At 52.1% G+C, this 13,653-nt stretch overlaps 1 protein-coding gene across 3 annotated transcripts; it reads left to right on the top strand.

Annotated features, from left to right (window-relative positions):
* The first annotated feature begins 23 nt into the window (after positions 1-23).
* DDX27 (DEAD-box helicase 27) lies at positions 24-9,199 on the top strand. Of its 3 annotated transcripts, XM_048820247.2 has the most exons (21): positions 25-228; positions 304-435; positions 2,044-2,106; positions 2,321-2,477; positions 3,567-3,616; positions 3,789-3,875; positions 4,149-4,254; positions 4,340-4,513; positions 4,900-5,050; positions 5,198-5,297; positions 5,424-5,565; positions 5,715-5,868; positions 5,973-6,054; positions 6,143-6,320; positions 6,449-6,555; positions 6,900-7,002; positions 7,139-7,233; positions 7,336-7,456; positions 7,973-8,057; positions 8,586-8,660; positions 8,970-9,199. In XM_048820247.2, exons 1-21 carry the CDS (start codon positions 130-132, stop codon positions 8,983-8,985), a joined length of 2,277 nt encoding a protein of 758 aa, XP_048676204.2. In that variant the 5' UTR covers positions 25-129; the 3' UTR covers positions 8,986-9,199. The 3 variants fall into 3 exon arrangements, with proteins under 3 accessions (XP_048676202.2, XP_048676203.2, XP_048676204.2); XM_048820245.2 differs by having other exon boundaries at positions 24-435; XM_048820246.2 differs by lacking the exon at positions 2,044-2,106 and having other exon boundaries at positions 24-435.
* The last annotated feature ends 4,454 nt before the right edge of the window (positions 9,200-13,653 follow it).

Consider the following 13,653-nt stretch of genomic DNA (forward strand, 5'->3'; position numbering starts at 1 on the left):
GAGGCCGAGCGCCGCGTGCCTGCTGTGCCGGGACCTGGACGGGGGGCGTTCTCGGCGCGCGCCTGCTGAGCCGGGACCGGGATCGGGATCGGGACCGGGCCGCGGGCGGGGGCGTTCTCGGCGCGCGCCATGCTGCAGGCGCTCGGGCTCGTGGCCACGCTCGGGGAGGGGGACGCGGCGCCAGAGGAGCCCGAGTCCGGGGACTCGGCGGCGGAGGAGGAGGCGGAGGTGAGGGGCGGCCGGGCCGGGCCCCCGGAGCCAGGCCGCTGTCTGGGCCTTGCCTCACCCCCTTCTCGCCCGCAGGGGCCGCGGGGCCGGGGGCAGCAGAGACGCCGCGGCGGGGACTTCAGCGCCGGCTTCGTCTTCGCGGAGAAGGAGGCTCCGGGCGCGGCGAGCGGGGCTTGGGCGGAGGCGCTGCGCCAGCTCAGGGGCAAGGTGCGTGGCCGGGGGGGGGCGCGGACGCCCTGCCCGAGGGGGGTCACGGGGGGGGGGCCCGGACGCCCTGCCCGAGGGGGGTCACGGGAGGGGGGGCCCGGACGCCCTGCCCGAGGCGGGGCGCGGGGGGGGGGGCGCGGACGCCCTGCCCGAGGAGGGGCGCGGGGGGGGGGGCGCGGACGCCCTGCCCGAGGAGGGGCGCGGGGGGGGGGCGCGGACGCCCTGCCCGAGGAGGGGCGCGGGGCGCGGGGGGGGGGGCGCGGACGCCCTGCCCGAGGAGGGGCGCGGGGGGGGGGCGCGGACGCCCTGCCCGAGGAGGGGCGCGGGGCGGGGCGCGGACGCCCTGCCCGAGGAGGGGCGCGGGGGGGGGCGCGGGGGGGGGGGCGCGGACGCCCTGCCCGAGGAGGGGCGCGGGGCGCGGGGCGCGGGGGGGGGGCGCGGACGCCCTGCCCGAGGAGGGGCGCGGGGCGCGGGGGGGGGGCGCGGACGCCCTGCCCGAGGAGGGGCGCGGGGCGCGGGGGGGGGGCGCGGACGCCCTGCCCGAGGAGGGGCGCGGGGCGCGGGGGGGGGGCGCGGACGCCCTGCCCGAGGAGGGGCGCGGGGCGCGGGGGGGGGCGCGGACGCCCTGCCCGAGGAGGGGCGCGGGGCGCGGGGGGGGGGCGCGGACGCCCTGCCCGAGGAGGGGCGCGGGGGGGGGGGCGCGGACGCCCTGCCGGCGGCCCCAACGCTCTGCGGGTCTTAAACGCGGCTAGTAGCGGCGCGTCTCGTGCCCCCCGCAGCCGGAACGCCCAGTGTGCGCGGGGCGAGCAGGCCGCGCCTCGGCTCTGTTCCGGAGCCTGGCTCCCCACTTGCACGGAACGTTTCCTTCGCCTTGCGTGGGGCGTTGGGGCGAATGGCGGGCGGCTCTGCTGATCGCTCTCTCTACGGTAAACGGCCTTGCACGTTTCCTTCCCCCCTCGGAGAATGCAGGGGATGGAGGTTGCGCTGGTCGAGTCTCCTGGGGTGCGTAGGGTCCTCTCGGAACCTTACCAGGCAGCTCAGTGCCGTGACCCGGGTCACTTAGGGCCCATTCCACCACCCACCTTTCTTTGTCTGGTAAACTGAATTAAAACTAATGGAGACAATGGATATATGCCCAAAACACCCAAGTCCCATACCCTGTTGTTTCACTCTGACTTTTTGTATTGCCCCAGACTTTAGGTTGAAAGGTCTCTGGGAGAGGGACCAAGTCTTCTCTCACTGCTCTGTCATGCACCTTGCAGACTTTTGGGACCTGCATATAAATGATGATGATCATGTTTTCCTATTCCCTTTGTTATTTGCCAGCATCGCTGTGTGCCAGAGCCGCTGCTGGGTGGCTCTTACAGATTCCCCCTTGTCATATAATGTCATATAATATCAGGGTTGGAAGGGACCTCAGGAGGCCATCTAGTCCAACCCCCTGCTCAAAGCAGGACCAATCCCCAATTTTTGCCCCAGATCCCTAAATGGCCCCCTCAAGGATTGAACTCACAACCCTAGGTTTAGCAGGCCAATGCTCAAACCACTGAGCTATCCCTACCCCCTCCTATCCTTCCTCTCCCTAACTGTCTGTCTTGCCCTGCCCAGAGAGCAGCAGCAACAACACTGGATGAGAAGATTGAAAAAGTGAGAAAAAAAAGGAAAACGCAGGTTAGTGGGATGTTCACTGATTGGTGGACAAAAGCTTTTAGCTCCTACCACCAACAACCCTTGGAAGGACCTCCCATTGTGGAGGGGAGAAGGGAACTTTGCCCTTCTTTCCATCCCCTTTTCCATAAGGAAACCTTTGGAAACTTCTGTTCAGAGGTTGGCTGGGATCTTTCTGACACACTCCCCAGGCCATTGATCTCATGTCTTCTCTTAGGAAAGGGAAGCGAAACATGTTAAGATGAAAGGGGAAGACACCGAGATGGAGGAGGATAAAACCAAAGAGAAGGAAAGTGAGGAAGACAGTGGAGAGGAGGAAGAGGATGTAGAGTCCCAATATTCCTCAACTGATGAGAGTATCCTCACCAAAGCAGGTAATTACAAGTGTGGGGAAGGGCAGGAAGAAAGAAATTAGTCGGGGGCCATTGGCAGAGTGGAGAAGAGAATCTCATGAGAGAGAGCTGGCACCAGTGGCAGCATGGAGGGTAGGTTGGAAGGGGAATGGGCAGGAATCTCCTTTATTTGGCATATATCCTCCCTGCTGGTCCCTGCAATATTGTTCTCCCAGATTTTGCTCTTGTCTAATTGGAGTTTCAGCTCCCAGTATTTTCATCAGAGGTGTGTCCTTTCCATGGGGAAAGGAACTTGCTTGCCAACTGATTCCCCAGTTTGCTTGGGAATCAGTTTCACAGGCCTCTCCATCAATGACTGACTGGGGGAAGATGTGGGGTAGAATTCTGGCAGGCATGCTGGGGTGCAGGAAACATAAGAACATAAAAATGGCCATGCTGGGTCAGACCAAAGGTCCATCCAGCCCAGTATCCTGTCTACTGACAGTGACCAATACCAGGTCCCCCAGAGGGAGTAAACCTAACAGGTAATGATCAAGTTCTCTCTCCTGCCATCCAACTCCACCCTCTGACAAACAGAGGCTAGGGACACCATTCCTTACGCATCCTGGCTAATAGCCATTAATGGACTTAACCTCCATGAATTTATCTATTTCTCTTTTAAACCCTGTTATAGTCCTAGCCTTCACAACCTCCTCAGGCAAGGAGTTCCACAGGTTGAATGTGAGCTGTGTGAAGAAAACTTCCTTTTATTTGTTTTAAATCTGCTGCCCATTAATTTCATTTGGTGGCCCCTAGTTCTTATATTATGGGAACAAGTAAATAACTTTTCCTTATTCACTTTCTCCACACCACTCATGATTTTATAGACCTCTGTCATATCCCCCCTTAGTCTCCTCTTTTCCATGCCTTGGTTGGGGTTGGGGCTTCCATGCCGGGGTTGGGGTTGAAGTTGCTCTTAGCTGATACCGAATGCTTAGCAAAAAGAAAAGGAGTACTTGTGGCACCTTAGAGACTAACAAATTTATTTGAGCATAAGCTTTCATGAGCTACAGCTCACTTCATCAGATGCATTCAGTGGAAAATACTTAGCATATCTCTCTTTCTTTTCAGATACCCTCAAGGTGAAGGAGCGAAAGAGACAGAAGAAAGTAGGAGAGATTGTGAGTGTCACTGGAGGGAAGGGCAGAATAACACTGAGCATTTCTCCAGCAAGCACCTTCCATCCCAAAGAACCCAGACCCACTTGACAAACGATAGTGTGTAGGATGGAGCCCAGAAGTGCAATGTGTGCTGGAAATTTTCAGCTCTTCCTCTTTGTTTTATTTCCTTCAGGAAACAGAGAGATTTTTCGAAGATGCATCTCAGTACGATGATAACTTGTCATTCCAGGACATGAACCTCTCACGCCCTCTACTAAAGGTATTAAGCTATCTGAGTCACTGCAGAAAGGATTGCAAGGAAGGGGGGAGGAGTTCACAGCCTCTCCCATGTGCTTTTGGGGAAGCTCCCAGCTACTCCAGTCGCAGCCTCTCCTAGCAGGAGACAGTGTAGGAAATGGGCATGAGCGCTAGCTTTGTGGGAATTAATGTTTTCTAGTGTAGAATAAGGTGAGATTTCCACTACACAGGTCGCATCTAGATTGAGATTTCCCTTTCTTTTATCTGATGCCTAACTATTCTGTTTCCTTGGCAGGCAATCACAGCCCTGGGCTTCAAGCAGCCAACCCCAATCCAGAAGGCCTGTATCCCTGTGGGTCTGCTGGGAAAGGATATTTGTGCTTGTGCTGCCACTGGGACAGGTAAGAGCCTGAATGAGGACTGAGATGCTATGGGAAGCATCATGTTTTTGAGGTGAACTAATTCTTGATGCCCTTTGTTCTGCAGGTAAAACTGCTGCATTCACCCTACCTGTACTGGAGCGCTTGATCTACAAACCTCGCCAGGCTCCAGTGACTCGGGTGCTGGTTCTGGTGCCAACCCGAGAGTTAGGCATTCAGGTGCACTCTGTCACCAAGCAGCTGGCCCAGTTCAGCAGCGTCACAACCTGCCTAGCTGTGGGTGAGTATGAGCCATGGGGCTGAGAGTTCAGTTCGCATGGACCATGCTATCCTCTTCCAAACTGCTCCAGGTAACCCCTAACTCTAAGGGATGAGGGCATAGAGAACCTGGCGTCCCATGATTAGAGCTGGTCAGGCTATAGGGCAGTTGTGCTCCTGTTCACAGCGTGTACACACACTGATGCTTTAACCTGGAGTGGTATCCTGTGCTTCTCCCATGGCATCTGGGGACGGACCATATCTGCAATCAAGGGGTCTCTTTTGTATCTGATGTCTGAGGCACTCATTGAAAGGACTCTTCACCCCGCAATGGATACAGGCCTGGGGGCTCTCTATCTCATCCTGCTCCAGGATCTCATGGTCCTTTCTGGGTTTTCACCATCACAGGGGGTTTGGATGTGAAGACTCAGGAGGCAGCTTTGCGCTCTGGGCCAGACATTCTCATTGCCACTCCTGGGCGCCTGATAGATCATCTCCATAACTGCCCCTCCTTCCACCTGAGCAGCATCGAGGTGCTGATCTTGGATGAGGCAGACAGGTAAGCTGGGTGGGTGGGTGGTGGAGAATGAGGCATTGGCTTCTAGCTTGCCCATTGCTGTGAGAGGAGAGTTTGCCTGGTCTAGAACAGCAGCTGGTCAGGGTTGATGCTGTAGAAGACTCTGCTCGACCCTTCTCTCCTTTCTAGGATGTTGGATGAGTATTTTGAGGAACAGATGAAGGAGATAATTCGGCTGTGCTCCCACCACCGTCAGACCATGCTGTTCTCTGCCACCATGACAGATGAGGTAAGGATGGGGCCTATGCAGCCTGTTCGGAGGCATGTTCAGTTCAGATGGGAGGGTGGGGATGGAGGGTTTTGGCAGACTTCCCTTTTTCAGTGTAGTGACACTTCCCTTCCTTCATTTGGATAGGTAAAGGATTTGGCTGCTGTTTCCCTGAAGAATCCTGTCCGGATTTTTGTGAATAGCAACACGGACGTAGCCCCTTTCCTGCGGCAGGAATTCATCCGGGTCCGTCCCAACAGAGAAGGGGACAGAGAAGCTATCGTGTCAGGTGAGTAGAGCAGCATGGGAGGAGGAGTTGGGTGGGTGAGCCCTGGCAAGTGGCATGGGAAAGCTGGAAGCAGTGTTTCACTGCAAGGCAGCTTTGTGGGGACACCTGGAGTTGTCTCTGCTGCTTGCTGACAGGACTTCGTCTTTCAGCTCTGCTGACACGGACCTTCACAGACCACGTGATGCTTTTCACACAGACCAAGAAGCAGGCTCACCGCATGCACATCCTGCTGGGGCTGATGGGTCTGCAGGTGGGGGAGCTGCATGGGAACCTCTCTCAGACACAGCGGTTGGAGGCCCTCAGGTACTGGCATAGTGGGTAGCCCCAGAGGGGGAGAAGAGTGGCTTCTGCAGGAATTGTGGAGGGAGCCCACTGCTTGCATAACAGCTTGTATTCTCTGCGGTCAGGCGCTTTAAAGATGAGCAGATTGATGTACTGGTAGCTACGGACGTTGCGGCCCGAGGACTTGACATTGAGGGTGTCAAAACGGTAAGTGTGCGAGGCTCTGAGCCCTCTTGAGGTCCCATGAGTCTGGCACTGGCCTTGCTTCCCTGCTAATCCCATCTCTTCCCCACAGGTGATCAACTTCACCATGCCCAACACCACCAAGCACTATGTGCACCGGGTGGGGCGGACAGCACGGGCCGGTCGGGCTGGCCGCTCAGTCTCACTGGTGGGCGAGGAGGAGCGCAAGATGCTGAAGGAGATTGTGAAGACAGCCAAGATGCCAGTGAAGGCTAGAATCCTCCCCCAGGGTATGTGCCTTGCTAGGACGGGGTTACAGACAAGGAGCCCGGTGAGGATGGGAGGTGCTGAAGCGCAGACAATTCTCACAAAGACCATGTGTGTCTTTCTCTCTGGCCCCCACTGGGTGCGTTTGCAGATGTGATCCTGAAATTCCGGGATAAGATTGGGAAGCTGGAGAAAGATGTGTATGCAGTGCTGCGTCTAGAGCGTGAAGAGCGTGAGATGCAGCAATCAGAGGCCCAGGTGAGGGTAGTGAGGGCTTGCTCCTACAGTCTGGGCTGGGTAGGGCACTGAGATATGGGGAACTCACTCCCCTGGGTGTGGGCTGGCTACTCTGGAGGATGGACAGGGCAAAGCCCCTAGCCCAGGATAGGGCATTATTGGTTGGGGAATGTGCCCCCAGTCACCTAGTGAAGGTGAGTAGGGGCTCTCGAGGCTCCATGCACTGTAATCCATACATACCAGGGGCTTCTATGCACTAACGCTGACAGGGGGACCCAGTGAGGTGTCTGCCCTAGGTTCCCCAGACTGGGTAGCGGCCACTCTGCAGGTCCATGAGCTCCCCGTCTGCTTGGGCTGTCCCACAGATCAACATGGCAAAGAAGCGACTGGAGACAGGAGAACAGAAGGTAGAAGAGGGGCCTGAGCGGAGCTGGTTCCAGAGCCGAGAGGAGAGAAAGAAAGAGAAATGTGAGTCCTGGGAAGAGGGAGGCCTTTGGGTCTGGACCAATGGGCTAATTCGAATCATGCATCTCTGAATCAGGTCTGAAATTGCTCTCTGCTCTTGAACCTTCTGTATTCCCTCACCCCGTCTGTGTCTCACCAGTGGCTAAAGCCCTTCAGGAATTTGACTTGGCGTTGAGAGGAAAGAAGAAGAGGAAGACATTTATGCAGGATACTCAGAAAAAAGGCCAAATGACAGTGAGTGAGGGGATCCGAGAGGAGGCAGGGGCCTGGGTGGCTTGGTCTGCTCCCTCATGCAGGGGCATATTAGCTGTAAACTTAGATTTCTGTCTCTCCCAGCCAGAGGAGAGATCACAATTTGAAATCCTGAAGTCACAGATGTATGCAGAGCGCGTAGCAAAGAGGAACCGCCGAGCAAAGCGAGCTCGAGTTGTGCCCGAGGATGAGCCTCCCTCAGCAGGTAAGAGAAGAGCATCTGTTCTCCACAAAAACAGCTCAGAGAATGCTTTAGCTGATTTCCCAGTTGCAATGTGGCTGCTCCTTAGAGCTGCATGCTGCTTGTGAGAGCTGAGAGCATGTTTACTGCTGGGGTGCAGGAGGGTTTTGCTGCTAGCATTTACCGTAATGCTGATTGCATAGATGCCATTGGTGGCTGTGCTGTTGACAAACACCCAAATCAATAGAAAGTGACCTGGAAGATTGGAACAGTAGAGACTGCAGGCAGTGACGGGAGAGTCCATTTCCTGTCTATAAAATGGATGTTCCTAGTGCCCACACCGATCACTAGGAGGGCTGAGGCCAGTCTTTTTGTTCTGCATTTGTACACCATGTAGCACCATGGGGTTATGGTCCATGACTTGAGTTCCTAGGCGCTTTAGTAATGCAAATAATGTTGTGGACTGTGTGACCTTCGCAGGGATCCTGCTTCTGTACATCAAGCCTTGCTAATCGCTGGCTCTGTTGCTTGCTTTCCAAGGTCCCAAACGGAAGAAGCAATCATCTGTCTTCGATGAGGAGCTCACCAACACAAGCAGGAAGGCCCTAAAACAGTATCGTGCTGGGTAACTTGGCTCAGCATCACTGGGTTTGCACAGGCTGTGGTGGAGGCACTCTATTCCCTGCACAACCAGGGAAATCTTCACCAGTGATACCTTCTGCAGACAGTAGAGAGAGGCTCAGGCTTCATCTTGCTGCTTTGAAGGATAGTGGGGGCAAGGGAGAGTTATACAGGAGTCATTCTATCTACCTTAAATATCTTGTGAGGAGAGCAGAGGGTGTCCTGTCTGAGAGCACCTCTGTCACAGACCAGAGGTGCTGCTTCCATAAGGCCACTCAAGGTATCTGGGGGCAGGAAGAGATCAGGTGGCATGAGTGGGGAAACCACGTCTTGCATGGGCTGGGGGCAATGCAGTGGGTGAGCAAAGGAATACTTCTCAGCTAAGACTGTCCTCCCAGTCAGCACCAGAAAAGTGCTGAATCATGGCAGGAAAGCACGAACCCAGTGGGCAACACATGAACTGAGCAGAGGGGTATAGAGTTTCCTATTTCAGGGAGCATGGCTATGTCTCACTGAGCTCTTTCTCGTGCAGCCCCTCCTTTGACGAGCAGAAGCGTTTGGGCTTAGCCCGACACAGGAAAGGAGGGAACTTCAAATCCAAATCCAGGTAAACAGCCTTATTACCTTTAAGACTTTTCTGTTGGCCTGGTTTGTCCCATTTCCTCCTTGAAGGGCCACAGCAGACAAGCACCCATGGTGCTAATGTTGATGCAAAGTCAGCCCTGTTCAGCCAGTGCTGCCAGCCCCATGCTTGGGAACACACATGGAGACTTGTGTTTTACTGGCACACTGGTGGGCTACTTCTGAGGAGGCTGGCATTGCCTTTGTCTAGGAGCTCATTTACCCCTATCCTGTCCCTTTATCACCAGTGCAGGCATTTGGACTGACTGGGACTTCCAATATTGTCTTTTTACAGGTATAAGAGGAAGTGACAGCAGCTCTTTGCCAGAAGGATTCCCTGGAAAATCTAACTGTGGGAGACTTTGTGCCTCTTCCAGAAAAACCCTGCTTTCCATTCTGTATTTGCTAGAATAATGTAGCCTCTTAAGTGGCCTGAACTTACAATGTCTGTTAAATTCTTGGACTCAGTGTAAATGCACCAGCACCTGCTGAATTAGCACATAAAGGAAAACCATGTCTTCTGCAGTTGCAGCGAAGGATTGACTTCCTTATACTTTTGTAACATAGCCTGCTGCTCACTTAGCTGTGGCAATTGAGAAAACTAGACCATGGGAGATAGTACAAAACTGCCAGGATGGTTCTCACTTCTTTACGTCTTGAGCTGTACACCTACATCAGTGAGCAAGGAGGCAAGCATCGTACAATAAGTTCCAGCAGTTTTCACATAGTAACATTACAGGAACAGATGTAGTAAGCGGACAAATAGTTACTTAACTCTAGTCATCAACTTTCCTTGAAGAAGGGTGGCACCACTTGCTGATACTGCCAGGAAGTTAGTGGGAGAGAAAATAGAGGAGAAAGGGCTGTATCTACATCTAGCCCTTGGAATCCTGCTCTAAAACAGAGAAGAGTTGAACAGTCACAAGGAGTAGCAGTTTCTCTAGACCAAAGGTCTACTAGAGGTAGCACAGGCATGAGCACTGAGGGCATAGCCTGCCTCTCCCTTTGTGAGAAGGAAGTAGCCCTATGTTGTGCTATGCTGCAGGAACAAATATGCCTAGATTCAGACTATATTCACTCCAGCTATTTTCTTCCTTGCTGTCCTAATGCAATGGCTGTAGAAGGCTGCAGATGCTGGAAAAAATACTCTAGCACTAGTCCCAATACATATAAGCCACCACTCTGCCTGCTCCTACTGTATGAGGTCTTACTCAGTGCATTAGGTCTTGACAAGGGAGGGAGCCCCGTGATAGAAGAAACAGTTGACCTTGGTCTGGCAAGCTTACTAATACCCAGTTTAACAAAAGGACAGGTAGCAATTCTACAGTGGAGAGTACAGATGTGGGTCTCAATCAAAAACGTGACCAGAAGCTACAAATTAGGATGAACATGACTGGATTAGAACAGCTTGCTGCAGCACAGTCCAGAAAAGGTGAAATGTACTTAAACCAGGGGTGTCAAACTCATTTGGGAGTGAAGGCCAAGTTCCATTTTTAGTTGTCTATGTTGAGATGTAGACAGGGCCGTTTGTAGTGGCATAATGGGACAGATGCCAAACTATTGTTATTTGCTGACTTCATAATTCAGCTGAGTCCCAGCTCCTGGAGTCTCCTACTTACAGCAAACACAGAGCTTGCTTTTATGTTTAAAAACTGAGCCATGTGTAACCAAACCAGTAATAGCTGCCTGAGGCTGCAGACATTTTGAAGAAAAGCTCTAAAAGGTGAATACTAGAATCCACTGTTCTAGGAGGCCTCTGGCAGGAGAAAGGACTGTAAGTGCAAATTCTGGGGGACTCCCACCTATTGGTTAACATCAGAGGAGCCATGCTGGGTCAGACTAGTGGTCCATCCAGCCAAGTATCCTGTCTTTCAACAATGGCCAATGCCAGGTACTTCAGAGGGAATGAAAAGAACGGGGCAACTATTGAGTGATGCATCCCCTGTTGTCTACTCCCAGTTTCTGGCATTTAGAGGGTAAGGTCACCAGAGCATAGGGTTGCATCCCTAACCATCCTGGCTAGTAGCTATGCAGAGACCTATCCTCCATGAACTCATCTAATTCTTTTTTTAACCTAGTTATACATTTGGTCTTCCAAGGTTCCCTGGAAATGAGTCCCACAGGTTGACTGTGTCTCGTGTGAAGAAGTACTTCCTTTTGTTCATTTTAAACCTGCTACCTATAAATTTCATTGGGCGATTCCTGGTTCTTGTGTTACATGAAGGGGTAAATAACATTCCTAAGTCACTTTCTCTACTCCATTCATGATTTTATAGACCTCTATCATATTCATCCACTGGAGCACCCTTGTCCACGTTAGTTAACCCCCTCAAAGAATTCTAGTAGATTGAGGCATACATTTCCCTTTACAAAAGCTGTGTGGATTCTTCCTCAACAAATAATGTTTATCTACGCATCTGATAATTCTGTTCTTTACTATAGTTTCAACCAGTTTGCCTGGTACTGAAGTTAGGTTTACCAGCCTGTAATTGCCAGGATCCCCTCTGGAGCCTTTTTAAAAAAATTGGTCTCACATTAGCTAGCCTCTAGTCATCTGGCACAGAAGCTGAGTTAAATGAAGGTTACATACCACTGTTACTAGTTCTGTAATTTCATGTTTGAACTCCTTGGGGGCGGGGTCTCCATGCATGGGCCCTGCAACGCCCATTGGCCAGGAACAGGGAATTGTGGCCAATTGGAGCTGCAGGGGAAATGCCTGGGAGGGGGCCAGCAGTGTGTGGAGCCACCTCCCCCCACCACCACACCCCCTCAGAGCTGCTGCTGGACATGCTGGCCACTTCCCAGAGCAGGCAGGGAGACAGCCTTAATCCTGCTGCACCACCACCTGGGAGCCACCTGAGGTAAACAGTGCCCAGCTGGAATCTGAACCCCAGTCCTGCACCCCAACCCCCTGTCCCAGGTTGGTGAAAGTAAGGGAGAGGGGGAGGATAAAGTGAGCTGGACAGAGCCTCAGGGAAGCAGCAGGACAAGGGTGTTGGGTTTGTGTGAGCTGTAGCTCACGAAAGCTCATGCTCAAATAAATTGGTTAGTCTCTAAGGTGCCACAAGTACTCCTTTTCTTTTTGCGAATACAGACTAACACGGCTGTTCCTCTGAAACCTGTTATTTCTACATTTTCTTTGAGGTAGATCCTGGGTTGCACTTAAATTCAAAAAGTGATCTTGTGCTTCAAAAGGTTAGAGACCACTACCCTAAAGATTCTATAGTACTATTTGATTTTCAATATATTTAACTTGATGTTTTTTCATTTCTTGTGCCACTATCCCACCAGCACACCCTTCTGACATTCCTGTAATATTTTCTACCCTGCTATTACTTCGTCCCATGGATTATCATTGTTTTACCAAGTTTCTGTGATGCAGATTTTATCAATATCTTCACTGAATATCAGGCACTCAAGTTCACCCATCTTAGTATTTATACTTCTAGCATTTATATATAAGCATATGTACAATGTGTCGCTTTTTGGCTGTCTGCCATTGTGATTTAGTTGAATGGTACCCTTGCATTTGCGTGTTTCTTTTCTGCTGCTACCTAAGGCTTATCAACTTTCATCCTCACCTCCTTATTAGGATATAGAGAATCCCCATTAATAGATCCTCTCCTAACCAATGTTTCTGCCCAAACCACGTGCTCCTCTGTAAATGTCAGCTTTCCCCCAGCCCTTAGTTTAGAAGCTTATCTGCAATCTTTTTATTTTAGTTGCCAGCAATCTGGTTCCATTTTGGTTTGGTGGAACCCATCCTCCTTCTACAGTAGTGTTTCCGAGCCTGTGTGCATCTGACCCAAACAGGTGTGCTACAGAATTTTTTTTGAAGCAGTGTGAGAACAAAGTGGGCATGTTGCTTTCTGATTGGCTGTTTGCCTCACTGGCCCATCTCCGCCGCAGGTGGAACAACCAATCAGAGCTCCAATTCCCCTTTCTCCTGTATGAGCAACAGGTCAGCTCCCCTTCCTTCCTGCAAGAGGCCAAGGGAAGAGCCCTAGGAGCTGGAGGAGTAATGGTTGGGAACCATTGCTCTAGAGCAGGGGTAGTCAATAGACTGACTGTAGGCCAAATCCAGACTGCCATATGCTTTTGAATGGACCCTGAAATCTTTGTATTTACTCATTATTGTGATTATTATTTACTTTTCTCTGGAGTCTGGACCTTGACCAAAAATAGACTACTGCTGCTCTAGAGGCTTCTACTTTCCAAAAGATTCCCCAGTTCCTAATGAACCTAAACCCCTCTTCTCTACACCATTGTCTTTGCCAGGCAGTAACTGGCAGCATATCAGAAAATGCTACCATGGAGGTCCTGGACTTCAATATTGTTCCTAGCTCCTTACATTTTGCTGCCAGGACCTCTCTCCTACCTTTCCTTATTTCATTGGTAACTATTTGTACTATGACTACTGGCTTCTCCCCAGCACTTCACATACGCCTGTCTAGATGTCTCAAGAGATCTGCAATGTTTGCAACCAGCAGGCAATTCACCATGTGATGCTCAGTCTCAGCACAAACCCAGCTGTCTACATTTCTAGTGATCAAGTCTCCCATTGCTATTACCTGGCTTTTTCTAATAAATGGGATTCCCTCCCCCAGGGAGGAATTTCAGTGTGAGGAGACACCCATGGCATCTGGAAGGAGGGTCCCAGCTACAAGATAATTTCCCTCTACTCTGATGTTCTCCTTCACCAAGACTTTCATCCTCTTCAATAGCACAGAGGCTGTCAGACTGGGGGTAGGACCACTGTGTGTCTAGGAAAGTCTCAGTTATGTGCCTCTGTCTCCCTTAGCTCCTCCAGTTCAGTCACACTGGTCTCTAGAGCCTTTACATGGTCTCTGAGGGCTATGAGTTCCTTGCCCTAAATGGACACACGCCACCTGGCCACAAGGCAGGTAATCACACATGCTGTATTCACTGCAGTAAACAGAACAGTCCCCACTCTGCTGCTGGACTTCTGTGTGCATTCT

This window comes from Caretta caretta, chromosome 13 (genome assembly GCF_965140235.1).
Source record: "Caretta caretta isolate rCarCar2 chromosome 13, rCarCar1.hap1, whole genome shotgun sequence".
Classification (NCBI taxonomy): domain Eukaryota; kingdom Metazoa; phylum Chordata; order Testudines; family Cheloniidae; genus Caretta; species Caretta caretta.